The sequence below is a fragment of the Drosophila gunungcola genome, chromosome 3R (genome assembly GCF_025200985.1).
Source record: "Drosophila gunungcola strain Sukarami chromosome 3R, Dgunungcola_SK_2, whole genome shotgun sequence".
In the NCBI taxonomy this organism is placed as follows: Eukaryota; Metazoa; Arthropoda; class Insecta; order Diptera; family Drosophilidae; genus Drosophila; species Drosophila gunungcola.
Window position 1 is genome coordinate 20180589 of NC_069139.1, and position 25783 is coordinate 20206371.

Here is a 25783-nt window from a genome sequence, read left to right on the forward strand (position 1 = left end):
ATCGTTTGTCAAGTTCACCTGCTCCTTTGCGACGGGATTGCTGGCAACTTATCCGAAAGGAATAAACTTTGTTTTAGAGGAAGCTGTCTATTTTGATTTGCCTGGAGCCGTTGAGGATATCTACCCAAAGAGATTTTTGCCCAAGACCGCAACAAAGAAACCCGAGAAACTGCCCGATACTATTGTTTTTATACCCGGTACCGATTGGCGTTTCAAGGCTCAAACTATACCCATACCAAAATGGAGACAAAGACAACCACCTGCAAAGACAAATCGCATCGATGACAATAGCTATGCCAATCCATTTAAATGGCAACAATGGAATCAGGAACAAAAATGGAAAAATTACAAGTGGAAAGGTGCAGATGATAACAAGGCAAAGTGGACGAAATGGACCACACCTGCACCGAAGTGGGAATCCAAATGGAATCAGCCAAAGTACAGTGGAGCTTGGGAGTCCCACCATTACCATGGTCATCGTGATAGAAGATCGTTGTTTGATCGCTTTCACAAACTTAGTTCTCTGTGGGTAATTATTGAATTTGCCATTGATAAATTTACCTCATGACTTTTCACTTCCTATAGGATTGGCATAGATGTAAAGTCTTGCATTTTACGCACCATATGCGACAGCAAAAGATTGCTCCTTCCGCCTGGCTATTCCATGCTGCAAGACATGCTGCGTGTGGTCTTCACGTGAGTTTTAAGAAGCTTAAAAAAGCAGATTTATTACGAAATAAACATATTTCTTAGTATGCCTCGACTGGATGGCTTGGAAGATGAATACAGTCGGATCATGGACCAAGATGCTGATGATTGTGCAGCCGAGCTGAAGACAAAGTGCAATATGAATTTGTTGATTTGGTTGCTTAGCGGCAGAGTTGACAAAATATAGTTTTCAATAAATTAAAATTTTTATTTTATTGAGGAGTCATGGCTAAGGAAATAGAAATTAATTTAAAATGTAATTTAAAGACCAGTTTAATTTAAGGTAACATTGTAAAGGTAATTGTAAATATAATGCATTTTTGTTGTTCTTGCTTTATTCTTGCTTTATATATTGTAAGTCCACAACTCTAATATACAGTCACCAATTCTAGCCAAGAAAATAAGTTTATCAATTGTTGTCAGTGCAATTATCACCCTTAGCCAACTCAATATCAATGGCAAACAATTCAATTGAAGTCCAACCGGTACTAGCTGGCATCAACTTAGGTATCTCAATCAGTACTAATCAGCAATGCGTATCGATCTGTTGGTCCTCCTTAGCTTCGGATTTCTCCACTTTATTATAGCTAAAGTGGACTCAAATCACACAGAGCTAAATCATGTATTGGAACGCGTTTTTTCGCGTCGAAAGCGCTTTGTATTATTTCCACCTGGCTCAAATTTGAAGTTTACCGGCCAGCTGAGCAAAGGCCTAATTTCGGCTTATCCCAAGGGAGTGGCCATGAACATTGAGCAGGCCTGCTATTATCCTGTGCCGACGAAACGCGAGGATGTCTACCCAAAACGGTATCGTCAGAGAACTACCACCACGGAGAAACCAAAGACTACCACGGAACCCACATACGTTTGGATACCAGGAACGAACTGGAGGTTTAAGGCCACGCCACTAAAGAAACCCAAACCTAAGTACCCAAATCAACGCATTGATGTGAGTCGCCCAAAGCCATCATATGTGAGTCCTGCCAAGTGGGCACAGTGGTCGAAATACGGAAATCAATACGAAAACTGGCCGCCAGCGAATCACAACTACGAAAAGTACAGCCAACCTGGAAGATGGAGCAAGTGGACCACGCAGTCGCCCAAGTGGTCAAAACGTTGGTACAGATCGGCGGATGGGGAGTACTATGATCCCGAGGTGGAACCGTACGGGGATGTGAGATCGCAGCCATTGGACGACCCTTACGATCCCGACATGGCACCTCACGAAACAGCTCACTATCCAGATCTGGAGCATATCATGGACTGGCGCCATTACAATGGACATCGGGATCGAAGGCAGTTGTTCGAGCACTTCGATGGGTTCAGTAAGCTGTAAGGATGAGTCTTATATTGGGTCCTTGGTTCTAAGACTACCCTATTCTTTGCAGACTGGGAATCGATGCAAAGGCTTGTGTTTTGAGAGCCATTTGTGATAGTAAGCGCCTACTTCTGCCTCGTGGATATTCCATGATCCAGGATATTGTGCGACTGATCTTTACGTAAGTATTATAATAATTTGTAATCAAAATTATTGTATTAAATCAGTGAAATTATGTAAACATGTATCATACATGTTCCAATTAAGTTTGAACATTCATTTGAGAACCTTAAACATTTAAGTCTAACATTTCACCCTAAATCCTGTTAGTTTACCCACCGCATCCGGCGTGGAGGATGATTATTCCCGGATCATGCACATGGATGCGGACGATTGCGACCGTCAGTTTCGGGACTCGTGTAAACTGAATATTTTGGCCTGGCTAATGGGCGGCAAGTGGAACTGAATAAAACAAACATCAAACAGACTTGGGGAACGGGTGTTTATTGAATGAACTGGGCCTGCCACATGGACTGCTTGCACTCCGGGTAGAGGGTGGCGCAGTCCTGCTGGGCGGCGTGCGCCTTGTCGTAGTGGGTGTCGCGATAGGCAACCGGTTCGTTGTCCATGGCTTCCGGAAGGGTGAACACCGCACGCATCAGTTCGCCCACGAAGGTGCCGGGCTCCTCCTCCTGCGATTTCTGACCCGTTTCGCAGAGGGTACGCAGCACGCAGTGGTGGCCATGGTGACCTCGTCTGTGGAAACAGTAAATCGGTTAGTGCACTAATTGGCGAGCTAAGTGCAACTATAATAGAAATCTCTAATGAGATAATCTTCAATTGTTACTCGGTGGATTGACTTAATAACACAAACGAGTTTTTGAAATTTCAGGGGATTGTTTTGTCATTTGGGCTTACAAAAATGAAGGACTTGTAAATAAAGTGTATATTAATTATTATCAATTTTTTAAAAATATTTAAAAGCTGTTTATACATATCTCAGCAAACTAATTAAATTAATGAAAAAGGTTCTTTATAGGCGAACAGGGAATTCCCTCTTCAATACCGAAGGGAATCCAATTAGCCTTAGGACAACTGCCTCCCTCTACTTACTTGTCCAGATACTTCTCGACTCGTTCGTACAAGGACTGACGGCTTCTGCGGTGGTGTCTAATCTGGAGCTGCTCCAGGCGACTGATACTGTCCTCGTGCTCGGTGACCACTCCACTGCGCCGCTGACGTTTATGCGGATTGGCTGCATCCGGAATGCTGCGCTTACCAAACACCGGATATATGTGATGGTGACGGGGAGCTGGCCTCCGAGTGGGTCGACTTGTGGTGGTTGTGGTGGTGCTGCTGTCCTGTCTTCGCTGCGCCACCGGTGGTGCCGCCTGCTGGCTCTGACTCTGGTACCCGTAGTAGCGATCCTTCATTCTGTAAATGATGTTTAGAATAACAAAATAAATAATTTATAATTATATATGTTGTTCGAATGTCTACACAATTTGATAAATTGAAAGATCTGGGATCTGTATCAACAGTTACAAAATCACTTCCATAAGAAATATATATCGTTTAAAAATGTTTTTGTGGAAATATTATGTTTTTTTATATTCGTTCGTAAATAGTCGAATAATTTACGAACTTGATTTTAATATCTGAAAAATAACTTAAATATTATCCATATTAAACTGAAAATAAAATTTATTTTTAATATGCATAGTATATAGTATTAAGTTTTTGTATTTAATTTAAATATAAAGTTTAGAATTCAATAGCTATTTATTATTTACACTTTTCCTTTTATTTTTTAAGTGCACGTATGTAGAAAATGTTTAAAAAAATATGTAATGGAAATTGTAATTAAAAATAAAATAACAAAATAAATAATAGCTACCAAAACTATACAGTTTTGTTAATTACATAAAAAACTTCAATTTCAATTTAATTATAAAAGTTAAGTGAGCTAAAAATTGTTGTACACATGATTTATATTTGAAAAAGATTTTCTTAACTACATTTTTTAAACATTCCACTGGTCCAAGAACTTCTCGACTACCAAAGATATTTTAAAGACACTCTTACCTTGAGTTGAGGGCCCAGTAGGGATAGCGTGAGTTCTGGGCGGGAGTGTAGGGCTTGGTCCACTTGGAAAACGGATTGCTGGACGAGGCTCCCGGGCGGCTGTAGTAGTAGTGGTTGTCCTTGCGCCTGCCCCCCTTTGGACGGGAGTAATATCTGTCCGCATATTGATGAGACGGATGCATCGGTGTCCGGAAGACGGGCGATGAGCTGTAGTAGGAGTTGCTGCCACCCTGGTAGCCCTGGTGGCTCGACAAGTTGATGTAGTTGGGCTTGTAGTCCGGAGGCTTGCTCGTCGTCGTCGTCGTCGCAGAGGCGTCATCCACATAGGTTATGTTTGACACGGTGTCGTTGCGACTGATGTCTAAGGTTCCGTCCTCCAACTTGGTCAGCAGATCGTCCAGCTCTTCGCTGGGCGGCTTGCTCGGTAGCTCCCAGGCCAAAGCCACCGTGATGCCCAGAATCAAGTAGTTCGTGTGGTCCACCACTCCCACAATTTCATCGTACACTAAACGGATGGAGATAAGGTTATAGAGGCATGTGATTTGCATGGATTGGGGCACTGGCGTGGTGTTGAGGTATTTTTAAGGGATATGTTTACAAAACCTGAAAGATTTCGTTCTAGAAGGACTTTTTATATATGAAGTGTGATGGATATTTGTTTGCCTTTAAAATGATAATTTAGTTTTTAAATTAAATAAGAAATTAATATATACAATTATATACATTAATTAATACTTATTTGGGAGCATTTAAAATATGAACAAATTAAATAAATATTATAAAATGGAGCTCCGAAATTCGACATTTGGCAATAAATCGTCTTTTGTAAAACTTTTTACTTTACTTATGCTAGATTTTCAGTGTTTATGTACAATGAACACAAAAAAAAAACTGAAAATAAACTACAGATTAAATTATAAGTATTAATTCAATACTAATTAATACAATTTATTTATATACCGAAGAGTCTAATACTGTAGTCTAATGCCTTATTTTTAACCACTTTAATTGTATTTTGATACTTTCGTGGTATTAATTTAGTACTCATCTTATTGAGAAATTTTTCATACCCAATAGTTTAAAATTCATGTAACAATTGTTTAGTTTCTATGAAAATTTTTTGTTGGATGTATACTACCATAAATTACATTTTTTGTTTGTACCAAGATATTTAAATAAAGCCCCCCTGAATTAGATTTCCACTTTGCCGCTGTGTTGCAACTAAGAGACTTACCCATCTGAAAGGAGCTGCCCTCCGGAAATACCAAATAGCGTCGTTTCCGCGACAACAGTGCCTGCGATTGCGACTGCCAGTGCCTGTCCTGGACGGATGAGGACGCTGACTCATTCAGCCGCATCTCGATGAGCTGCTCCAGGCTGCTGTCCGCATTGTTTATGTTCAGTGATGGGTTGCCCGGTGGCAGCTGGATGGATTCTCCGTCCTTCAGTGCGTCGACCAATTTGAACAAGTTGGCCAGGAGAAGAAGCGCCAATGCAGCCAGCCAGCAATTACCTACTGGGGAATTTCCCTCCTCAGCGGTCCTCTTTTTCCGACTCGACATTTTCCCAACTTGCGGTCGAAGCGTTGTCCATACGGCAACTGTCAGCCAAGTATCGCGATGCTGGCCCAAACAGAAACAGAAGCGTTCTGCAACTTGGCCGTTAATTGTGAGCTGTGCCCTCCGCTTCCCCTTCGGCTGACAGACAGAAAGTTTCCAGTTTGAGTTTGAGCTCCGTTCGTTAAATTTCTTTGCTCTCCTTTTGTCTTTCATTAGTTTTCACACTTTTCGTCTTTTGTGTTTTGGCAAGTAGTTTGTCTTGCAGCAAAGCTTCTTTTGCCTTTGCCTTTGCTCTGTGAGCTCATTGGTCTATTAAAAGGTTCAAATTACTTTTTCACGCTACCAACTTGTTCTCCCTTCTTTTGGTTTGTTCGTTCTATTTCAAAAGTAGCACACTTCCATCTTCATCCGATAGAACTGGGGAGTTGAAGTTGAAGTAATGCGATCACTAGTCTCTGTTTTTCCGGGAATAATCTTGAACTCTCGCATATAACTCGACGAATGCTTTTAGCTGCAACTACAGAAACTTCCAAATGTCTTTCGTATACTTGTTTTGTAGCATATCTGTTAGGTCAATTGTCTATGTCTTTTTATTGCTTCTATTTTTAAATATAAGATCTTCTATACTTTGGCAAAACCTCTCCGTCCATGTGCAATCGGAACACCAGTTTTTATTTCATGGTTTCAATATAAATAAAATTATAATTTATTTGTTTGTGGTCATTTTAAAGAAATGCTCAATGTTCTTAGAATTTATGCATTGCTTTGATAGTTAAATTTCTATCTTGAGCAAATAAAAATTATAATTTTTTAAATTCAGTCTTATGTACAAAAAACCTTACAATTACAATAAAACCCAGAAGACTGTAATTTCAAGATTTTTATTGCCTTTGATGTTTAGTCCAACCAAAATGTATGATTGCAATCACCGTAGAGGTGCCGACAGTTGCCCTGTTGCCGATGGGCCTCCAGATAATGAGGGGAAATCATTAACTCCAATTCCAAAGGGTCGTCCACGTCATCGCTGCTGGGCAGTTGGAAGATAGCCGAGAGCAGTTCCATTATAAAGCTTTGTGGTCTGCCCATATTTGTGCCCCGAATCCGTTGATGCCTTTGGGCCGATTCGCAGAGAGCTCGGAGCACACAGGAGGTGCCATTTAGTCGTCGCCTGGAGGTTCAAGATTTACTATGCCACTGAGGAGCACGATTTATGTTCGAGAACTAGAACTTACGACTTGTAAAGACGTTCGATTTTCCCAAAGAGCAGCTGCCGTGAGCTGAGATGCTGCTGCAGGTGAAGCCGCTCGAAATGGGGAACCTGCTCCAGACTTCGTCGCCTCCTGCGCTTCGCAAAAACAGGATATATATGATGTTTGGGTGGTGACTTCAGCACTTGGCGCGGTCTCTGGTTGTAGCTATAGCTGTCGAATAGTTTAATATTTAACTTAGTTATAACTTATATAGATATAAGTTAAAATAGATTTGAACTTTAATTGTGGCTTACATTGTGTTAAAATTTATTGGGCTTAAATGTTTATTTTCAACATTTAAGCTTGTGCTTTTATTAAATTTAATTACTTCGTTACTCCCCCTTTAACTTATGGCCTGATACTCAAACAACCTCGCAATGAAAATCTGACTGGAATTAATTTTCATGAGCAAAATTATGATAGAATTTTTTGTGTGTTTTTTTTTTAACATATTATTCATGGTTTTAGACTTAGAAAACTAATAATTTTGATTTTAATAAACCTGCTTAATAAATGTTTTGATAATTTTATTTCCTGTGGTTTTTGAAAAGACTCACTTTACGTTTGTTTTAAGACACAATAAGCAACGAATATTGTTCAAGCTTATTATTTTTATTTTGGCATTCATTTGACATTTTGAAAAGCATTCACATATATTTTAAAGTCTATTTTATTACTTTGCTGTTTTTTGTTCAAATTTGTACATTTTTGTAATTCTTTGGGTATCAATTTAAAAATATACTTCAATAAAGAAAAAATGCATAAATTTATCTGGAATATCTTGAATGCACTCACTCCCATTTTGAAGGGCCCCACATGCGTTGCTTTTGGCGCCAGTTTTGTTGCACACGCTGTCCGTTCCGCGTCCACCAGTTGTCCGTTCCCGCTCCCGCTCCCGCCCCCTTTGCCTTCCACTTTGCGAGCGACTGCCGCGCATCCCAATTAGCAGTCATCGGCGCCTGCCACTGCTGTCCATTTGCATTTGCATTTGCATCCGCATTCGCATTTGCATTTACCGTTCCATATGGGTAAGCGGCCTGGTTGCGCTGGATATTCGTGTAGTACGAGTGGGAGCCGTGCTCATTGGTTGCATATGCCGGTGGATTCGTTGACGGTGCGTGCACCGCCTGCCAATTAGCAGTGGCTCGATTGTCCGTTTCCTTGGGGGGCAGGGAGGGGGCCGACTGGGGATTCGGTTCCGGATCGGGGGCGCTGCCATTCCGCCGGACAGTACCGATGGTGCCGTCGTTGATGCGGGTGAGCACGTTTTCAATCAGCTCGCTGGGCGGCTTACTGGGCAGCTCCCAGGCCACGGAGCAGGTGATGCCCAGGATGGCGTAGTTGGTGTAGTCTATGATGGGTATTATGATGTCGAACACCAGCTGGAAGGAGGAGCCCTCCGGGAAGAGCAGGTAGCGCTTCTGGCGGTGCAGTCGCAACATCGCATCCCTTCCAGCTTCCAGCGGCGGAGGAGGAGGAGTGGGACCAGCACTGACCAGTGGGTCGGAGCCATTGGAGTGACCATAACCATTTGACGGACTGTTATTTTCGATCAGGCAAAGAGGCAGCAGCAAAATAAGTAGAGTGCCAGCTCCAGCACATCCAATTACTTTGATTGTACTTCCCATTTTTCTTTAATGGAAACCAGCAAAAGTCACTTGGTCAACACTTGTCAGCCTAAGTCCTATTTTAGGTATTTAAAATATAACTTTTGAAGATCAGCATAGAATATAGACTTTTATATAAAATGTATTGTACATTTTTGCTTTTAAAATTCAAATATAAATATTTGTATATCCAAATATGCATTATTATATGTGAAACTATGTTATAATGTTGTAGGCTTGTTACAATTGGCTATTAACAAAACGTTCTGTGTATTAATTAATTAAAGATATTTTTTTTTAACCATTTTCATTCACTTTTGGAATTAATCTCCAAATGCATTTAATTTTTTTCTGTGACTCTGCGCAGAAGTACACCTTTTTGTTCTTAAGTGTAATTGAGCAATCGAACATTCCGATTGCTCTGGGCCCGGGCACTCTCATCGAAAAAAGCAGTGACGAAATTTGCATAATTTCACTTTAGCTGTGACGCTTCCATTTGCCGGCACTGCCAATCATGCGTTAAATTAATGCAATTTTCGACAACATTCGAAGCGCGAGAGATGGGCCCAATCGGGCTATACAATTAAAACACTGGCACTGCGGGAATGCCAACACTCCGGACGGAATTGAACGCGAATTTATGAAGCAGATAATTACCATTAGGGGCGAATTGGGTTCTCAATTGGTACCGATTTGGCCGGATCTCTACTTTTTATTTTACGATATGTTGCTGCCATTAGCTGTCCAAACCGAACTGATGCCGGGCATTCCGGCCATCGATTTCGGCCCAGTTCGGTCCGGCAAAGTTTAATTGTACAATTAGCACCCAATTGAGTGTCGTTAACTCGATTCGTTGTCATTTGAAGTGCTCGTTTAAAGGTGCTAAATAGTCCGCTGCCTTGCATCGAGCTATTTGTATGCCATAACCAAATTGCCTGCATTTAAATGGCTAATTCGTCACTTTTTACCTACCCATCCTATTAATATCCCAGGCTTTGTCAAAGTGCCCGATAACAGATTGTTTAATTACTCTATTTAAGAAGTGATTGGTGGCTGATTCGTGTCGGCAGTGCCTGGTTGCCTGTTAGCAACCGCAATAAATAATCTTCAACGCGATAAATCAGGGAAAAAATCAGGAGCTTATTAGGAGTGGTTAATATTTAAAATGTTTAATAGCTACTTTAATTTTAAAATTAACTGTTGCTAGTTTTTTTAAAATTTAATTTTAAAATTAACTGTTGCTAGTTTTTTTAAAATTTAATTTAAGCTTTTTTAAAGCTTTTTAAATGTTATTTTGGTTATTTTAAGTTTATATAGCTTTGGATCTCTATAGATTTCTTTTAAAAACCGATATGCTTAGTAAAATTAATATTTAAGTTGAAGTTTGTTTTCGTGCTCAACCGGATGTCTTTAAACTCAGTTGTTTCAATGACAACTGCGGCTGTAACTTGCTGTGAGAACTTCAATTGGTGACACCAATCAGTTTGCTGCTGGTGAACAGAACAAAGGTGCCGCCAGAAACGCCACTGGAAAAAAGAATCTGATGCTGGGAGTGACAACCAATAGCAGTCAAAAAGCTGTTAGGCTTTCATCAAAACCAGGTGGCAACAGAGGATTCGCAGTGCTCGTGAAGAGGTTGTATATCCGATGTTAGGTCTCCGCCAACGGCGATTGAATTCTGGCCATGTGAGTGTAACCGAGAATTGAAAATGTGGTTTTGTTGCTTTGCAAACAAATTACAATAATATTAGGCACTTGTAAAAATCATTGTAGTTTGCTCTCTAGTTTATTGTGTCATATATGTTTAGGACACATTTAAATTGTAATTTTTTTCTAAATGTCACTAGGGGCGATTAAATTTGAATACAATTTTAAAAGATGTGGGCATATAATTACAGATAAAACAGTTATCAAAAATATGATTTGAAAATATGCACATTTTAGTTACTTAATTGATTATTGATATATATTTTTGCCACTACTTCTTTTTAGTTAACCAATTTAAATTCATGATAAAATTAAGGTTGAATAATTTAAAGAAGATTTTTTTTTTGTTGCCTAGAGTGTATGTTTTCCTATTTGGAATAGTCAGTTACTGTTGCAAGCATTTTTCCTCAGTGTAAAGTGGTAGTTTTCTGTTAACTTTGCGAATTGGTTGACTGTCAATTTCTTGGGCAAACTACGAACTGAATTTCCTATTGCTGCCGCAAGTTGCACCGGCTGCAAATTTAGTTGACCATGCACTCCAGCGGCAAACAGTTGGACCGGAATCCTTGCGCAGTCCTGCTCCTTTTCGTCCTGGTTGGGAGTGTTGCTGGAGATGGAAACGATACCTCCGGCTCGAGCCTGAGTCGTTCGAAGCGTTTTGCCATTTTCAACGGTCAGGGCACAAACAAGGTTGGACCATCGATCTAACTTTGGCATTCCGACTCCTAATTGTTCTCCCCCAGATTGTCATCGGTTTAGCGTTTCCCGTCAAACAGGAGGATACTGTGAGGTCGGTTGTGGGATTTATCAACTACCAAGCGCAATATGTGCCATCGCCTATCCCAATTTACTGGTGGAGTTTCTGGAACACCTCGACATTTGTGACCACGGCCAGGAAATGGAGGCAAAATATTCAGAGCCGGGTTTTCCAGGACAAAACACGAATTTGGTTGTATGATGTCGTGGAAACGGGCTTGGAGCGGTCAGTATCTGGCACATTTGTCAACGGCTTTTCGTTACGTATTCTCATTTCAGGCTAGGAGATCGGAATGCCGGTGCCTGTCTGCTCAGAAGTATCTGTGAGATATCCCAACGCCCCTTAATGCACAGCAACATTTTCAGCGAGCTAATCAATGCGGTACTGGTGTAAGTATAAAATTATCCTATTTCCTGAACGTTTAACTTAGATAGCCCAAATTTATATTTCTTCGATATATATATTTTTAAAATGATTACGTATATTTTTTAACAGTCCTTCATTAGACAACGTGCCTGAGAAGTATTTACATGCCAGGAATGCGGGAAAAGCCGGTGCCAATTGTTGGAAAACCTATAGTGAGTGCAGCAAGAAGTTTTGGAAGAGTCTTATTCAAATGGCAAAGATATCTTTTTAAATAAATAAAAAAAAATTACCCTCATGTATAGAATATATATAACAACTAAGCTACAGGATATTTAAAATTCTTAGCCAGTTACAATTGTTTGACAACAAACCGATTGTATTTAAATTTATACAAACAGTCGTGTGCGCTTTGTTTAATCGCTGAAGCCCTTTACTCCAAGTATCGTAAAGTAACATAAATTTAAATTAGTTTTTGCAAATTTTCCGTGTGCTTCCTTGCGTTTGTCTTCTCGATTCTTGCTGCTTGTATTTTTATATCTTGGTTTTTTTGTTTTTTGTAGCGGGTGCTCGTGTGAGATTTTTACTAATTTCCACCCAAGTTGAACTGTAAACAATGTCAGCAGAGAAACCAAATGAAAACAAATGCAGCTAGCAAAACAGGAAAGGGGCAAGAACAGGGGGCCCTAGTACTAACGAACAGCAGTCGTCGTGGTAGTCGTCGCAGCAATGGCAAAAATTTTGTAGCATGCAAAACATTTGTCAAATGTAAATTAGCAAAAGAAGTGCGGGGGAAAGGTTTTAGCATTGCCTCTCCTGCTGCTCCTGCGGTTTTTTCTTTTACCAGTGGCGTAGACTGAGGGGCAAAGGGGGCGGGGTAGCAGGATGTGGGCTGCAATGGGGGCGGCATTGAACGGGTGTTTGCCTGGTACAAATCGCATAAAATCACACTTAATGCCCGCAGGCAACATGCAGCATGTAAAAAGAGCAGCGAGGCGTGAATGTCGCTGGCACACAAACTTCTGCATGTGTACAGGACATACACTTATGCGGACATGCATGTCTAAAAAAAAATTAATAATATGATTAAATTATAATAAATAATTTAACTATAGTAGAAGGCAAGGAAAACGTATAACCTCTTTACATTTATTGAACATTAATTTATCTAACCCTTATCTTAAAAACACTTAAATATTCTATTAAATTTAAAGTTTTCTAAACTTTAAATAATTCTTAGTTGGTTAATAGGGGCTTGTAGTACAATTTTGCACTTCAAATAAGTTTAAATTTACTGTTTTATCGATCATTTAGAAGCTTCTTAATTTCTGGATTAATTACCCAAGCTGTTAAACTTTTTTGCCAGTGCTTTGACGCACATTCACTTACACGAACGGTGGCGCAATGTTGCAGCTGAACGCAAATGCGGAAGCATTAACATGGTCATACCCGTCCCCCGATTCAGCCTTCTGCTTGTGTCTATTGTTCGCAATTATCATGGAACGCAAAAGGCAATGCTTAATTTTTGTTATCCCAAACTTTTACTTTGCACAGACACACCCATACCCACACCTAAGACCGCCGAAAAATAATGATAATGAAAAATATGCAAAAGTACGAGTCAAACTTTAATAAGCGCCGTTTCTGCTCTCCGTGTCGTCCCCGTTTGGTTGGCTACTAGTCCACACGGCGTATGAGCAATTTGCATTTGTTTGCGCCACGTCCTTTCGGTTCCTTCGGGTCCCCAAACAAAGTTCTAGGCGATGCTCTCAAGTGAATTTTATCGCACCCAGATACCAAACAAAACAAGTCTGCATTTGTATGCGAGATAGAGCCTCAAGCAAATTCAACTTATAATTAAATTTTAGAAATGCAAAAGGACAGATGACATTTGAAAAAATGCCTTGAAGTATTTCAAGTCCATTGTTTTAAGCGGGAATCATAAGGTTGGTCTAGTGGGAAAAAATATTTAACAAATTAATTTCATGTATTTTGTTGGTATACAACAAAGTTCTAAGAGAAATCGTGATCTTCAAGAAAATTCTGTTCTGAATCATGATCTGTATCTTAGCAGCTCTCGTTTCAAGTCACTGACTCCGAAATTATTTCACACTTGTGTGTGAAGTCCAATGAACTTCTGGAACCACAAACTTAACGGGAAGCTTACTTCGTCATGGGATTGTTACAATTTCTTAACGAAATGTGGGACAGTTGTCAAAAGTAGTTAGCATCTTGTGTTAATCAAATCAGCAAAATGTTCGCTACACCTTCTTTTTTCATTTTCATCTTTTTGAGCTGTCTAGCATTTCGTGTCCCCGCTGGTCTCAGTATTTTAATTATGTCAAATTTACTCAGCTTTACGTTGCTTTCTCGCCTGCTATATCAGTTGCTCTTTTTCTGTAATTTCCGCCGCTGTTTCTGTTGTTATTGTTGGCTGGAAAATGTCAGCAGCCAATTAGGAAGAGTGAGCCAAAGGATGTGCCGCTGCGTCTTCGTCATCGCGAGTCAGTCAATGTCACTCTGCCGCTGTCCGCCGCCATGGTTGCCCCACTCAAAGTCCCAAACTCCCCAGCCAGCAAAGGGATGTGGAGGATTTGGATGCCAATGCCACTCCAGCGCCTGTCCACACCCCTTCCTTCCTCCCCGCCCGAAAAGCCTCAGCCTCACTTGGCCTTGTCATCATTTGCATAAGAAATTTATCTCAATGAGTAGCTAATTGGAAAATTGTGACATGCCCGCTCCCACTCCCCGCAGGATCTTCGTCCCAGTTCCCCTAAGTCAACAAAAGGGCTGCGCAAATCCATGGCACGTTAGTTTTATTGCACTAATCCTTGAACTAATTTGGGGAGACGGCAACGAGAGCAAATCGCTGATGACGAGAGTCTTAGGATTTTAAATTGAAGTCTAGGCATATTGGTTTTTATAATGCCAGCCACACAAATAATTCTCGGGTAAGCCAAATAAAACAAGCTTTCAAGTGTTTACCAATACAAACTAATTTAAAGATTTACACTGATAAAAAACTAAAAAAAAGTAAAAATAAATATTTTACTATTTAGTTAAAAATTTTTTATTTAATATTTAAATGCTATATTTTTATAAATATGTTTAACTTTAAAGTATACATTTTAAATCATAAATAAATCATAATAAAATAAGTTACTTTGTTGAAATGCAAGTTTTGCACTAGCGGCACCATTCTCGTGCTCATCATTGTCTAAAGAGCGGCAATCAGCGTTTGACTAACTAATTGCGTATACGCCATGCTCTCTGCCATATCATAGACGGTTTAATTTAGACACACACACAAATGGGCACACGTACAAACTCGCCATCCTGGCCACAAGCTGAATTGGCTAACTGAGCTCATTAGCAGCCGCTGTCAGGGGCTATATTCCCTATCTGCGATCTCCCCATGCACCATCACCATTATCAAACAATTGCGAGTGTGCGGCCTATCGCCCCATCCAATTACATATTCAATAATGTGAGGCAAACCAAACGAAATTAATTGCACATTTTAATTGACAACGTATCAAATCAATTTGCATGCTAGTCACTCCCCCTCGGTCCGATTAATGAATGAATGAATGTGGAATACTGATGAATGGAAATGCAGCCCGGATGGGGTTCTGCACCCGGTCCTGGCTCTATCGCATGCATAATGAGAGAGATGCGCATTTCGGAGGTCCTTGACTGCCAATAAATTACCAGAGGTGTGCGCTAATCTCGTCTATATCTCGTCTATATATATATCTATGTTTTGCGGGCCAATTACATACATACCATCACTCCAATCGGATGGAGGCCAAATAACTTAACACACCTGTCCAGTCGTATTAATATTAAACCGTAAATTGCCTATATTCCTAAGTAATTAAAACTAATTTCATTCGGACATATAGCTGGCAGATCAAATATTAATGTGCGATTAGTAATCGAGTTTTTATTATTTCAAATAATGGGAAACATTAAAATGCTCTTATGTTATCAACAATATATTGACACTTATTCATGGCAACTGGTATGCATCGTAAAAGGGTAAAAATTCAATGCAAATGTATAAATAATTGGCAGGTTAAGAAAAACCAAATAAATAAAATAAAAGTACAGGCCTTCAGTTTTTATGCAGAGCAATTCAAATTTGCAACTTTATTAAAATTACTTTTCGATATCTTAGACTACTATAATCATCAGAATCTTAATACACTCTTTATACAGTTTATCTTTATACAGTTCGTTAAATAAGTAAAAGCTACAGAAGCAAACTATTTTCATTTGCTCTTCTACCACATTAATTGTCACTTGCCATGAGAGTTCTGCACATTTTCAGAGTATTTTAAAATTAATTGTAATTGCAAAAACACACATCACCCAAACTCGAAAAAATAAGAACGAAAGGGAGAAAAATGCAAACATCACCAAATGAGAAAATTAAACCGAAACCACCAGCAGCAACAAAATGACATTTACGTTTGTGTTGTCAGCAAATGTAACAAGTGGAAAGTAAAGCTTGCAGTCTAGTGTAAGGATCTTAAAACACCCAGTATATTAGATATTATTTACAATTAAAAACCGTTTTAAAAAGTGGTTATATCATTTTTAATTTATTTAACTTTATGTTCTCTGAGAATAATTTTAATAATTTGTTTTCTCTTTATGCTGTACCCCAAAAAAACTTCCTGTTGCTTAAAAATATGTTAATAAAGATCAAATTATTTATTGTTATTATCTTTGTGTCTCAAAGTTTTAATGAATATTAAATATTGATTTGGCAGAATACAATATCCCCTTTCAAGTTGCTTTAAAGGGAAACAGGTGAAGGTAATGGGAGTCGGTGGGTGCATGTGAATTAAGAAAGGTCAGTTGACGTGGGGCTTGGAAGGGAGTTGACCTCTTATTGCAGCAATTTATCGCATGCCACGATAATTAATACTTGATTAAGGCTGAGACACGAACACGTTGCAGTGCGTGCATTTAACAACGTATTCTTTTATTTTTATTTTTTGATATAAGTCGCACAAAGTTGTTACCCAATAATGTGCGCTTCTCCAGCCCAATTCTCTTTTATTCCCAGACCTGTTCGCCTGTGTTTTGTATCCTTGTGGCAGACTACAGACTTGAGAGCTCCCTCAACTGCAATTTAATGCCCTTGTACGCGTGCATGTTATTTATGTTTTTGAACTTAATTAAAGTTAATTTTTAATGCTGCTGCGGTGGGCGACAGGTTTTCCTCGGGGGGCGTGACAGGTGCATCAAAGGCTGCCGCAAACATTTTAACACCACACGGCATTTTCGTGCTGGTGACATTAAACAGCTGGAATACTTTTGTCCTGCAACGAGGTCAACAATGGCCACGGAATCCTCGCTATTATTTCGCTTTGCTGGTATCCTTTTTGGTGTTTTTTTCCCGGCTGCTCACTTTCAGCTGTTTAATAAAAATGCCAATTAAATGCACGTTGCTGATTGCCACACGCACAATCAGTGGTCGCACGAAAAAAAATGAAACACTTGTCCAAAACCTGCAAATGGCACACAAGTTAATTATAAATTACAAATGGCAACAACAGCGAATAAATATCATCAGCAGCCACGAACACTTACTGTGAGCTTTTCACGAAATAATCGGTAGTATCTAGAAGGTTGGGACGATTTGACACCCAACTCTTGGATTTTGTTTGAGGGCTTTTATCAATTTTTTTTTAAATTTAATTCTTATAATTTAAAGAACTAAAAACTAGATGTGAAATTGAAGAAATCAACGAATACCCTAAATTTAGCGTTTAAAACATTTTGGTACACGTTAAAGTTATGTAATTTGACAAAGTTTTTGACAAATAAAATTGTGTTTCTTTTCACACTAACCTAATATGCCGCGTTAATCCAAAAGTATAGCCTTTGCAGAAATTAAGTTTTTAATTTGTTATTAAAACATGCCAAATTGACAATTTTATAAAGTGCGAATGTGCTATGCAAAGAAGCCCCAGGAAAAGCTTCAATCATTTTAAAGTGCTTATTTTACTATCGGTACTATTATTTTAGGCAATCAGAACCTTCGGGCTTATGTTTATATTTATATTTATGTTTTCATGTGCAATTCAATCTCGATTTTGTTTATTTTACATAGCTTAGAACAATAAATAGTGGCACATAATATGCACATTGTCAAACATCGTCCGTATATGGCGATATGCTGTCGAAACTCAAGGGACAATGGCTGTGCATGATTTGTTCGCAGTTCTCCTCCCGTAGATGGGGCATATGTCGCTTGTCGTGCTCATCCAGGCTGCAATTAAATAATGTGGATGCGCGGGATAAAGAATTAATCATTAATATACACTTACGTAAACACGTATTTCAAAAGCTTAAACAGAAAGCCCTGACCATGATCGCCGGCCAGGGCGGTGCAATAGGCTTTCAGAACACATGCCCGCCCATCCAGGCCACTTTGATCAATCAGTTCGTGGAGCAACTCGTAGGTATCCCTGCGAAAGGGTCTGTTCTCCCGTTTGACCAACACCGGGGTATTGGCTCGGAAACCATAACCATGGGCCCACACAGTCGGCGATTTGATCACATTGTTCTTGACATTAACGCGGAACTTGAAAGTGGAATATAGTCTTTGCTATAAGCAACTATTGGGGTCTGTATAATTGTTGTAAAGTTTTTACCGAAAAATAGGCTTATCCAAATTAAGGTAAGCCTATATATAGGGCTCAATAAACTATGTTTTGTGTAGGGTAATTAAAGAACATGGAACTTCTAGAAATTTCATTTTTAAAAAGTTTTATTTTTTAATTTTGGATCAAGCTATTTTTTTTTAGTAAGGGCCCTTGGGGTCCTTCAATTTTTAAAAGAGTTTTAACCAAACAAAATAGGTTAATCCAAATCTAAGTAACAAATAAAGAAGGTTTTTATAAAGAAGGTTTTGTGAAGAGTACTTAAATAATTCATTTTCAATCAAGGCTCTAAAGTTACCCACAAACATTCGAGTGGTTTCTATAATATCCAAATATCGCTTGGCCCGACTGTGAACTATTGTGCCATTTTGATCATGGCCTGCAACCAGGGTGAGAAATGTGAGGAGTAGACTCAACCGAACCGTGACCATTGTAACCGATGCAAGAACTCAACTAACAGAGCCGAACAAAAATGTATGGTACTGCCATACACTCATTCGGCGAATTAAAACTGGTTTGCTTTTGTTCTTAGACTTATCAGAACAATGCTAATTAGTGACCAACTTTGTTCTTCTTAACCTGGAAAATGGACTATGTGATCGACTCACCTAAATATCAATTTGAGCATTTTGAAGAGCATACCGCTTTTCTGTGTCGGGCTATCCACATCGTTCAGGGCGGTGCAGAAAGATTTCAGCATGCAAGCTCGGCCATCAAAGCCATGTCTATACGGAATAATATATTTAATATATTTAAAATCGTTTAAAGTTGTTTTTCAAAGAGAAACACATTTAAATGCTATCAGATATCTTGATCCGAATTATTTTTATTTTTGAACAAATGCAAAATTTTAAAAAGTAAGACTTAGTGTTACTTCAATGTTTTGTTTTAATTTTTAAAATGTTTTTTACCATCTTTGTGCACCTAAAACGTCGAATTTTAGAGCTATGTTTGGCCTGTGCAGGTTTTTTAGTATTTGAAAATATATTAGTACATGACTTGAGGGAACTTACCCATCCAAAGCGGTTTCCAGCTTGGAGAAGAGGTCCCTTTTAAACAGGCGAAAGAACACCGCATTATCCTTCTTCTGCTCCTCGATGGACGGGAAGGGATAGTTGGTGCGGAAGCCATAGCCGTAGGCGTACAGCGTGTTGATTCTCCACAGATTGTTCTTGCCGTTGGTACGCCACTGCAGGGAGTCGAAGGGCCGGTGATTGGGAGCCAATTAAAAGAGGATTTCATACGCACCGACATACGTGATCCCTTGCTGAATTGGAGATAACGCTTGCCCCGCCGCAGAATTCTTGTCGCATTGGTGGAACTGGACTCGTATTCGGAACTGGGGCTATAGTCGGCCACGGGACTGTCAATATGTTTGGATTGGGTGCTGAGGGGCTCCACATTGTCAATGGAAAGGGTGTCAGCAGGATTGGATGACTGGATGGGCAGCACCTGCACCAACTGCAGCAACAGCAATGCCTTTGCTGACAGGTGAATCATGATTTTTGTTAAAAGTTCAAATGTCCACTAATTAATACTTTCAACGGATGTGGATTTTCCCTGAAACTACTTCAGCTCTGAGTGTTTTTTCCCGGTTTAATTGCCTCTCATGTTGTTCGAGACCCGCTTGTGTCCAGTTCCAGTTCCCCTTGGCTACTGATATAAGCTCGGATATATTTAATCTGGCTGACATAAATACGAGAGCCAAAAAGAAAAGCAAACAAACAAACAAAGAATTTGTTCTTGATGCTTTGTTGTTACTGCTGGCGTTGCTTATTTATTTATTGCTCTGTGTGGTTTAGTGACATATCGTGTCTTGGCCATTGCTATTGCCATGGCCATAGCCAACCAGCCCGTTCCGACCCGCTCTGAAATTCTAGTTCTGGACATGACATCTACTTGTTAACACTTTTCTCTCCATCTTTCACTGAGCTGCTGCTGGCACAGAACTCTTGTTGACATCCACAATTTCCCCGTTTACCAATATAAATGGGGCCAGCGGAGCATTCGGATGAGGTGTCAACACCTGAAGATGGGGCAGCAGGAAGGTGGGTGAGCTGAAGATTGGCAGGAACTAATGCCAGTTAAAAGCTTTAAAGAAATAAATATTTTTTTAGGTTATTATGTTCTGTTAATTAATTTAAAATATGTCTAAATAAATTTATTTTGTATGTTAACATACTTTAAAAACCTTTATAAGCAAATAAAATCATAAAAAACAATAATATATAATTTTCCTTTTCTGCAACTGTGGTTATAGTCAAAGTTAGGAACGTAAATTATTGTTAATTGAATTCGAGGTTATAAAATTTCATTTCATCATTCACATTCATTCAAAACAAAAAAAAAACATTTCCCATTTAACTATCATCTTACCAACTGTGCCTAAAAGTCTTTAAATGTCCAATTACTACTATTATTCTATTATTATTCCATCGCTTCTCGCTCGATTATGGATTTATCAAAATTGATTTATATATTGAGAAATTTGTCTATGGTCGAATTGTAAATTTATGAGTGCACATATTTCTGAAACGTTTGCTGCTATTGGTCAATAGACATAAATATTTCGACCTGTCACTTTATTTTCACTCAGAGTTCCAGACAATGCTGTGCCATTTTCTGCCTGTATTGAGTTTATTTTTCCAAGTACCGACCATCAGAAAAGTCAAGTAAAATTTGGCCAACATATTTATATTCCGCTCAAATTGAAGTCAGTTTACAGTTGGCAGCATGATAATGATGGGGCAGAAGGTGTCAGGAGACGGACATCCACATCAGTCAGCTGGAGCCGGCTCACAGACACCATCAATTCCTTCCGCCAGCGGAGGATGAGGATGCCAACTTGCAGCTGGGCAGAAGATATATGAAGTGTCATTTTTAACCTGGCTCAACAAGTGCCTTTTGGCCTTGTTCCCCCACATTTTCCCTGCGAAATGGAGGTGGACCGAGTTGACATTTAAAACTAATTTGATGCGAAACGTTTTTAAGTATCGAGAATTTATTAAGCATAATAATTTTTCGGCGGGGTCGTGTACTTTCCAAAGGCCAGTTCCAGCAGGGAGAAGTGACAATTGTACTGGGTGCAGTCATCGCTGTGGGCATTCCGATACGCCTGGTCGTAGTGGACTATATCCGAGTTCTCGTGCAGTTCCCGTGTGAAAATTCTCTGCTTCGGCAGGCTGCAAAAATGGTTAAAGTAGCTATTCGTCATATTTTCCATGGTTATTGCAGCTCACCTAAAAATAGTACGAAGCATTTCGCCAACCATGCTCATCTTTGTGCGCTGAAAGTATTGTCGACTCTCGCAAAGGGTTCTCAAGATGCAGTCCCGTCCATTATAACCCATGCTAGGAGGAATATAAGAAATTATGGTCTCAGTTATACGTAAAATGTTTTAAATATTTAAGTAAGTTAAATAAATAATAACCAACTAAAACTCAAATGTTTGATTTTATAAAACATAAAAAAAAGGGTTGGTTCCTGAACGTTATGCTAAGGTTTGTAGTTTGCGAGTAAAAGTTAAAATTAAGTAAAACCAGTTTTACCGACTCACTAAGTAAAATATTACTTCCTTTTTGATGTTTTCAGTCACATAAACTTTAAAAAATAACTACATAAACATTATATTAAAAAAGTAAAAAGATTCAAATCAGCAACTTAGCTTGGATCAGTTCAAGCATTTCCAATGATTTAATTAGTTAAAGGGCCTTTTTTAAAAAGCCTCCGTACTTATCCACAACGGTCTCGATATTCCGATATATGGCGCTCCTGGACCTTCTTCGCAGGATAGCCGGTGCCACGGGATGCGTTGAAAATCCGTGCAAATGCTGAAGGACCCACGAAGTGTTGGGCAGGTCGTAGGCCACTCCCCAATTCAGGCCGAAACTGTTGTAGCCGTAATACGGATTACCAATGATGCCCACCGTGAAGCAGACGGCAACCTGATCAAGGACATCGTGACAAAGGACTCTTTGGAGGGGGAGTGGATGAAGAAGGGAGACATACGGAAAAAGAGGAGCCCTCCGGGAAACTGAGATAACGCTTCGGACGACTGAGCACCCGCTGCCACCGCCGGTGCAACAGCTGCGATGATGCAACCGGAGATGGGGACTCGGATCGAGTGGACTCGTCTGCACGTTCCATCATAGTCATCAATGTTGGAGGCGACCATAAATCACGGCTTACATTGCCCGGAAAAAACGAGGCAGCGGCGACAGTAAAAGAGGGCGTTGCATTTGTCGTTGCAATTAAATCGTAAATCAAAAACTTTGCAACAATTAAACGATAATTAAACAATACGGAGTGCGCGTAAATCATGGCTGCAAGCAACGTGGCACGTGCCACTCTCGCAGGCGACTGAAAGCTGCAACTGTAACTGTAACTGTAACTGCAACTGTAACTGCAACTGCAACTGCAAACAGCAAACAGCAATGGGAAACTGCAAATGAAAACTCGCTTCGGCCAAGACAATGCAATAAATGGCCAGATGCGGTGGGCTAAAAGGAAAATGGCCAAAGTGCAAATGTGTCAATTGTCCGTTAACGTTTAGAATGCTCTTCAGACACTTGCAGCAGTCACGTTTACAATAAACATGGCACCGGCCCAAAAGGTTGTTGGCCAGGGGAGTGCAGGGGCAAGAGGCGGCCAGACAGGCGCTGCAACTTAATTGAATTGCCTGTGCCGACACTTGCAACTGCACCCCAACATGCACCTCCATCTCGATCCCGGTCTTCTTCCACACTTGCACCTGCACCCGTCGATGCCATGGGAAAGGTTGAACTGCCTCGACAAAGTCAAAGATGCGATGGCAGAGATCGATGGGTTTGGACGGCAAAGGCGTCCAATATTTGCCAACTCCGCCGCACAGTGAAAATAAATGGCAATATAAGTACACTCTCCAGTAATGGGGTTTCTGTACTTAGGAATAATTATTTATTCCTTTTCCATAGGAAAATTCAAACAGCTTTAAATATTAGTTTTAGGAAAGATAAAGAATTAAAATGACACGTATTTTATAAATTATTGTTTGCTTTGTGTACTTAAAATACTGGTTATAAAACTTTGGCTTTATCACAAATATATTTTAAAGAATCGAAATAAATATTTAATATTTGTTAAGCTTTTGTTAAATCATAATTTACAATTCAACAATATAACATTTGTTTTCTGCTTGAAGGAGTTTCACAGCAGGCAGTATAATTTCCAGGGGCAGTATAATGTCCAGAGGTGGACTAACTTTTCAGCCCTACTTCCGCCGCAGCGACGGTGGCGGCTGTCAACTCGAATCCTGTGGCCTGAAAGACAGGCGAGCAAACAAACAAACAACTTCATTAACCCCATAGGGCATACATCGCGTTCACAAGGACTCCCACTCGCACATACTCGTACGTATACGTATCCGCATACTAAAAGTATACCCCGACACATCGGATAGAGGCAATTGAGGCCGAGGAAGGCGCTTAGCTGGCCCATTAGAGGGAGCGGAGTCGCTCGTAAACCAGACGAGCCAATGCCAAAAGTCAGGGGAAAAATTGCCGGGCATCAATTGTGGGACGCTAAGCAAAACAGACAATCGAAAAGCGAAACCAATCGAGGGAAAACAATCATGAAACACAAGACGGGCGCACACACAACTCACAACAACACACAGCACAGAACACACCGAATTCCCGACACGTGAAGCTGAGGTCAAAGCCAGGGGAAAATCCAAGGCAGATGCCAAAGGGAAAGCCGGTCGAAGGACAAATATGGTAACTTCTTGACGACCACTTGAAGCTTAGCCGGGCTCTGGAATTGAGGCAGAAATTCGAAAAGAGGCCCAAGTCCTTTGATTACCATGACAACGCCCGTCACTGTATCCCGTATTCCGTATTCCGTATCCCCTATAATGTATCCCTATCCTGATGTATGTGTGTGTGCTGCTCGTTGATAAGACATTTTACAGATTGCAGATAGTTTAACGGCACCCACCACATAACTCTCCCCCAATTACGGCCTAATTTGTTATGCATTTTTCGCATTGGCTTCAAGTTAAAGTTGCCGAACCACAGACTCCGACGTAGACTCGTCCTCTACGGATATTAAACTATTTCCGAAGCATACAAAAAGCCAATTTAAATGCTAATATAAAATACCAACATTTTATTATTATGCCATGAGCACGCATCCCCGAGTAGGGCAGCCTCGGGGTGGTGGGCGTGGCAGGGCAGGGCCGGGTCGGGACAACGACCACTTCGGGTGCGAAGTTTTCTTGGCCGAACTGTGCGTGATAAGCCAAGTGGCTGCTTGGCTGAATTTGGCAGCGAAAACAGCCCGTTGAGCGGGGAACCTGCCACTTGAATGATGTAAAGTATCTACATATGAGTGGGAGCATACTTCTGTGCTTTGTACAATGCGAATCGAAAATGAAATGCTTAAAACTCATTAATTAAAAAGGTTGGCCATTTAAGATCTACGTAGTTATGCAGATTTTTTTTTTTAAATTCTCAGCAGAGCTATTATTATACTGAATTATACACACAAAAGTCATTTGCCATCTGGTGGTTCACTATTTAGTTAAAGATTTCATTTACTTTGTCAGTTTGATTTGCGGCTATGAAATCAACTTGAGCTCTGTATTCGAATTGGTTCATTGTTTGGCAAAAGAAGGCTTGAAATCCTAGTACCCACTTACATATCAAAAAACATTAATTTCATGGGATACAACAAATTTTCAAAACTTCAGCTTAGCCATAAATCTCAGCTCGCATCTTTTGTGCGAATTTGCACATACCGAAATGGACTGGAGATGGTCAAGTGGCGTTGACCCATGAGATTCCATGAGATTTCGACCCACTCACCTGTCTATCATTGTCTCCAGGCGACCGTAGAGCTCACGTCGATGTCTGCGCTTGATTTGCGCCTTCGCCGACTTCTTTGTGGTCCAGCCGTGGGCATTCTGCAGCACCCAGGTGACATTGGGCAGGTCGTAGGCAACGCCCCAATTGATGCCCAAACTGAGGTACAGCAGGTTGGGGTTGCCGATGACACCGGTGGTCAGACAGACAGCGCCCTGAAACACGGCCACAAAATATTGAATTGTTAGGACATTTCATTAAGTTGAAATTGCCGCTTGGTTTAAGGGACTCCTTTGCAAAAAAGTTTCAAAATGTGTATTAAAAACTGTAATTTTTAAATTTTTTTAAAGAAATTATTTTGTTTATTTTTAAATAAATTGAAGCAAAAAATGTTTAAAATATGGTAAATGATTGTGACTATGACAAAATCATTCGTTCAAAAAAGAGTTTAAAAATAAATTTGTATTTACGTAGAAATATTTAGATATTTAGAATAGACTAAAATAAAATAGATATTATTTTATTATTTGGTTCCGTGTAGAGGGACGGCATGTTGTCCCTTTGTTCGTGGGTTCGTTGACTCACCGAAGCTGATGAACCCTGGGGAAAGGCCACAAAGCGCTTGCCTCTCGAGAGTTTCCGCTGCGACGATGGGGCCGCATGCGGTGCTAGTGGGTCCCTGTCCCGGTCCCGGTCTAAAACCCGGTCGATGTCCTGTTCTCCCTGGGCGACGGGTCCTGGCGGAGTCAGCGTGGCATTGTTGACTTTGCCGGCTTCGTGACTCGTCGCCGGCGGAGCAAATTCACCCGGCGAGTGGCTCTGGCTCTGGCCCAAGAGCCATACCGTGAGCAGTAACGTCAGCCAAGTTGCAGACATCTTTCCAACTGATTCAAAGTTCGGGCCCTTGATT

General features: G+C 40.2%; 7 protein-coding genes across 11 annotated transcripts; 3 read left to right on the forward strand and 4 right to left on the reverse strand.

Annotated features, from left to right (window-relative positions):
* Positions 1 to 293: 293 nt before the first annotated feature.
* LOC128252337 (uncharacterized) lies at positions 294 to 895 on the forward strand. The gene is made up of 3 exons (XM_052979982.1): positions 294 to 529; positions 586 to 696; positions 754 to 895. Exons 1-3 carry the CDS (start codon positions 294 to 296, stop codon positions 893 to 895), a joined length of 489 nt encoding a protein of 162 aa, XP_052835942.1.
* Positions 896 to 1240: 345 nt separating this feature from the next.
* LOC128253753 (uncharacterized) lies at positions 1241 to 2570 on the forward strand. The gene is made up of 3 exons (XM_052982418.1): positions 1241 to 2040; positions 2097 to 2207; positions 2357 to 2570. The coding sequence occupies exons 1-3, from the start codon at positions 1241 to 1243 to the stop codon at positions 2490 to 2492; spliced, it is 1047 nt and encodes a 348-aa protein (XP_052838378.1). The 3' UTR covers positions 2493 to 2570.
* On the reverse strand, positions 2510 to 5738 carry LOC128253735 (uncharacterized). The gene is made up of 4 exons (XM_052982384.1): positions 5346 to 5738; positions 4112 to 4616; positions 3140 to 3460; positions 2510 to 2782 (listed from the first exon to the last, which is right to left on the reverse strand). Exons 1-4 carry the CDS (start codon positions 5671 to 5673, stop codon positions 2530 to 2532), a joined length of 1407 nt encoding a protein of 468 aa, XP_052838344.1. The 5' UTR covers positions 5674 to 5738; the 3' UTR covers positions 2510 to 2529.
* An 829-nt stretch (positions 5739 to 6567) lies between these two features.
* LOC128253742 (uncharacterized) lies at positions 6568 to 9268 on the reverse strand. Of its 2 annotated transcripts, XM_052982395.1 has the most exons (4): positions 9185 to 9268; positions 7716 to 8604; positions 6903 to 7091; positions 6568 to 6838 (listed from the first exon to the last, which is right to left on the reverse strand). In XM_052982395.1, the coding sequence occupies exons 2-4, from the start codon at positions 8546 to 8548 to the stop codon at positions 6568 to 6570; spliced, it is 1293 nt and encodes a 430-aa protein (XP_052838355.1). In that variant the 5' UTR covers positions 8549 to 8604; positions 9185 to 9268. The 2 variants fall into 2 exon arrangements, with proteins under 2 accessions (XP_052838355.1, XP_052838363.1); XM_052982403.1 differs by lacking the exon at positions 6568 to 6838 and having other exon boundaries at positions 7022 to 7085; positions 7712 to 8604.
* A 1437-nt stretch (positions 9269 to 10705) lies between these two features.
* Positions 10706 to 11632, forward strand: LOC128253854 (uncharacterized). The gene is made up of 4 exons (XM_052982547.1): positions 10706 to 10924; positions 10978 to 11216; positions 11270 to 11380; positions 11487 to 11632. The coding sequence occupies exons 1-4, from the start codon at positions 10766 to 10768 to the stop codon at positions 11626 to 11628; spliced, it is 651 nt and encodes a 216-aa protein (XP_052838507.1). The 5' UTR covers positions 10706 to 10765; the 3' UTR covers positions 11629 to 11632.
* Positions 11633 to 17184: 5552 nt separating this feature from the next.
* On the reverse strand, positions 17185 to 19676 carry LOC128253812 (uncharacterized). Of its 3 annotated transcripts, XM_052982512.1 has the most exons (6): positions 19283 to 19676; positions 19048 to 19223; positions 18643 to 18759; positions 18296 to 18382; positions 17699 to 17974; positions 17185 to 17640 (listed from the first exon to the last, which is right to left on the reverse strand). In XM_052982512.1, exons 1-6 carry the CDS (start codon positions 19532 to 19534, stop codon positions 17520 to 17522), a joined length of 1029 nt encoding a protein of 342 aa, XP_052838472.1. In that variant the 5' UTR covers positions 19535 to 19676; the 3' UTR covers positions 17185 to 17519. The 3 variants fall into 3 exon arrangements, with proteins under 3 accessions (XP_052838472.1, XP_052838465.1, XP_052838456.1); XM_052982505.1 differs by lacking the exons at positions 17699 to 17974; positions 18296 to 18382 and having other exon boundaries at positions 19283 to 19518; positions 19573 to 19676; XM_052982496.1 differs by lacking the exons at positions 17699 to 17974; positions 18296 to 18382.
* Positions 19677 to 21038: 1362 nt separating this feature from the next.
* LOC128253776 (uncharacterized) lies at positions 21039 to 25749 on the reverse strand. 2 transcript variants are annotated; one of them, XM_052982463.1, is made up of 6 exons: positions 25459 to 25749; positions 24877 to 25088; positions 22043 to 22217; positions 21767 to 21978; positions 21274 to 21384; positions 21039 to 21216 (listed from the first exon to the last, which is right to left on the reverse strand). In XM_052982463.1, the coding sequence occupies exons 1-6, from the start codon at positions 25747 to 25749 to the stop codon at positions 21039 to 21041; spliced, it is 1179 nt and encodes a 392-aa protein (XP_052838423.1). The 2 variants fall into 2 exon arrangements, with proteins under 2 accessions (XP_052838423.1, XP_052838415.1); XM_052982455.1 differs by lacking the exons at positions 21767 to 21978; positions 22043 to 22217.
* Between the last annotated feature and the right edge of the window lie 34 nt (positions 25750 to 25783).

What these genes read in the sequence shown, in the direction of transcription:
- LOC128253854 (XM_052982547.1), top strand. Translation starts at nt 10,766, where the DNA reads ATGCACTCCAGCGGCAAACAGTTGGACCGGAATCCTTGCGCAGTCCTG. An exon ending in ACGGTCAGGGCACAAACAAG is followed by an intron (nt 10,925 to 10,977) that starts GTTGGACCATCG and finishes GTTCTCCCCCAG; the next exon opens with ATTGTCATCGGTTTAGCGTT. An exon ending in GTGGAAACGGGCTTGGAGCG is followed by an intron (nt 11,217 to 11,269) that starts GTCAGTATCTGG and finishes TTCTCATTTCAG; the next exon opens with GCTAGGAGATCGGAATGCCG.
- LOC128252337 (XM_052979982.1), top strand. Translation starts at nt 294, where the DNA reads ATGCCAATCCATTTAAATGGCAACAATGGAATCAGGAACAAAAATGGA. An exon ending in ACAAACTTAGTTCTCTGTGG is followed by an intron (nt 530 to 585) that starts GTAATTATTGAA and finishes CACTTCCTATAG; the next exon opens with GATTGGCATAGATGTAAAGT. An exon ending in ATGCTGCGTGTGGTCTTCAC is followed by an intron (nt 697 to 753) that starts GTGAGTTTTAAG and finishes CATATTTCTTAG; the next exon opens with TATGCCTCGACTGGATGGCT.
- LOC128253742 (XM_052982395.1), bottom strand. Translation starts at nt 8,548, where the DNA reads ATGGGAAGTACAATCAAAGTAATTGGATGTGCTGGAGCTGGCACTCTA. An exon ending in TGGGGCCCTTCAAAATGGGA is followed by an intron (nt 7,092 to 7,715) that starts GTGAGTGCATTC and finishes ACTATTCGACAG; the next exon opens with CTATAGCTACAACCAGAGAC. An exon ending in ATCGAACGTCTTTACAAGTC is followed by an intron (nt 6,839 to 6,902) that starts GTAAGTTCTAGT and finishes TTGAACCTCCAG; the next exon opens with GCGACGACTAAATGGCACCT.
- LOC128253753 (XM_052982418.1), top strand. Translation starts at nt 1,241, where the DNA reads ATGCGTATCGATCTGTTGGTCCTCCTTAGCTTCGGATTTCTCCACTTT. An exon ending in TTCGATGGGTTCAGTAAGCT is followed by an intron (nt 2,041 to 2,096) that starts GTAAGGATGAGT and finishes TATTCTTTGCAG; the next exon opens with ACTGGGAATCGATGCAAAGG. An exon ending in ATTGTGCGACTGATCTTTAC is followed by an intron (nt 2,208 to 2,356) that starts GTAAGTATTATA and finishes AAATCCTGTTAG; the next exon opens with TTTACCCACCGCATCCGGCG.
- LOC128253812 (XM_052982512.1), bottom strand. Translation starts at nt 19,534, where the DNA reads ATGATTCACCTGTCAGCAAAGGCATTGCTGTTGCTGCAGTTGGTGCAG. An exon ending in ATGCTCAAATTGATATTTAG is followed by an intron (nt 18,383 to 18,642) that starts GTGAGTCGATCA and finishes AATAGTTCACAG; the next exon opens with TCGGGCCAAGCGATATTTGG. An exon ending in ATTGAAAATGAATTATTTAA is followed by an intron (nt 17,975 to 18,295) that starts GTACTCTTCACA and finishes CTTATAGCAAAG; the next exon opens with ACTATATTCCACTTTCAAGT.
- LOC128253735 (XM_052982384.1), bottom strand. Translation starts at nt 5,673, where the DNA reads ATGTCGAGTCGGAAAAAGAGGACCGCTGAGGAGGGAAATTCCCCAGTA. An exon ending in GGGCAGCTCCTTTCAGATGG is followed by an intron (nt 4,617 to 5,345) that starts GTAAGTCTCTTA and finishes CCATCCGTTTAG; the next exon opens with TGTACGATGAAATTGTGGGA. An exon ending in TACTGGGCCCTCAACTCAAG is followed by an intron (nt 3,461 to 4,111) that starts GTAAGAGTGTCT and finishes CATCATTTACAG; the next exon opens with AATGAAGGATCGCTACTACG.
- LOC128253776 (XM_052982463.1), bottom strand. Translation starts at nt 25,749, where the DNA reads ATGTCTGCAACTTGGCTGACGTTACTGCTCACGGTATGGCTCTTGGGC. An exon ending in CCCAGGGTTCATCAGCTTCG is followed by an intron (nt 25,089 to 25,458) that starts GTGAGTCAACGA and finishes GCCGTGTTTCAG; the next exon opens with GGCGCTGTCTGTCTGACCAC. An exon ending in ATGCTTCGTACTATTTTTAG is followed by an intron (nt 21,217 to 21,273) that starts GTGAGCTGCAAT and finishes CCATTTTTGCAG; the next exon opens with CCTGCCGAAGCAGAGAATTT.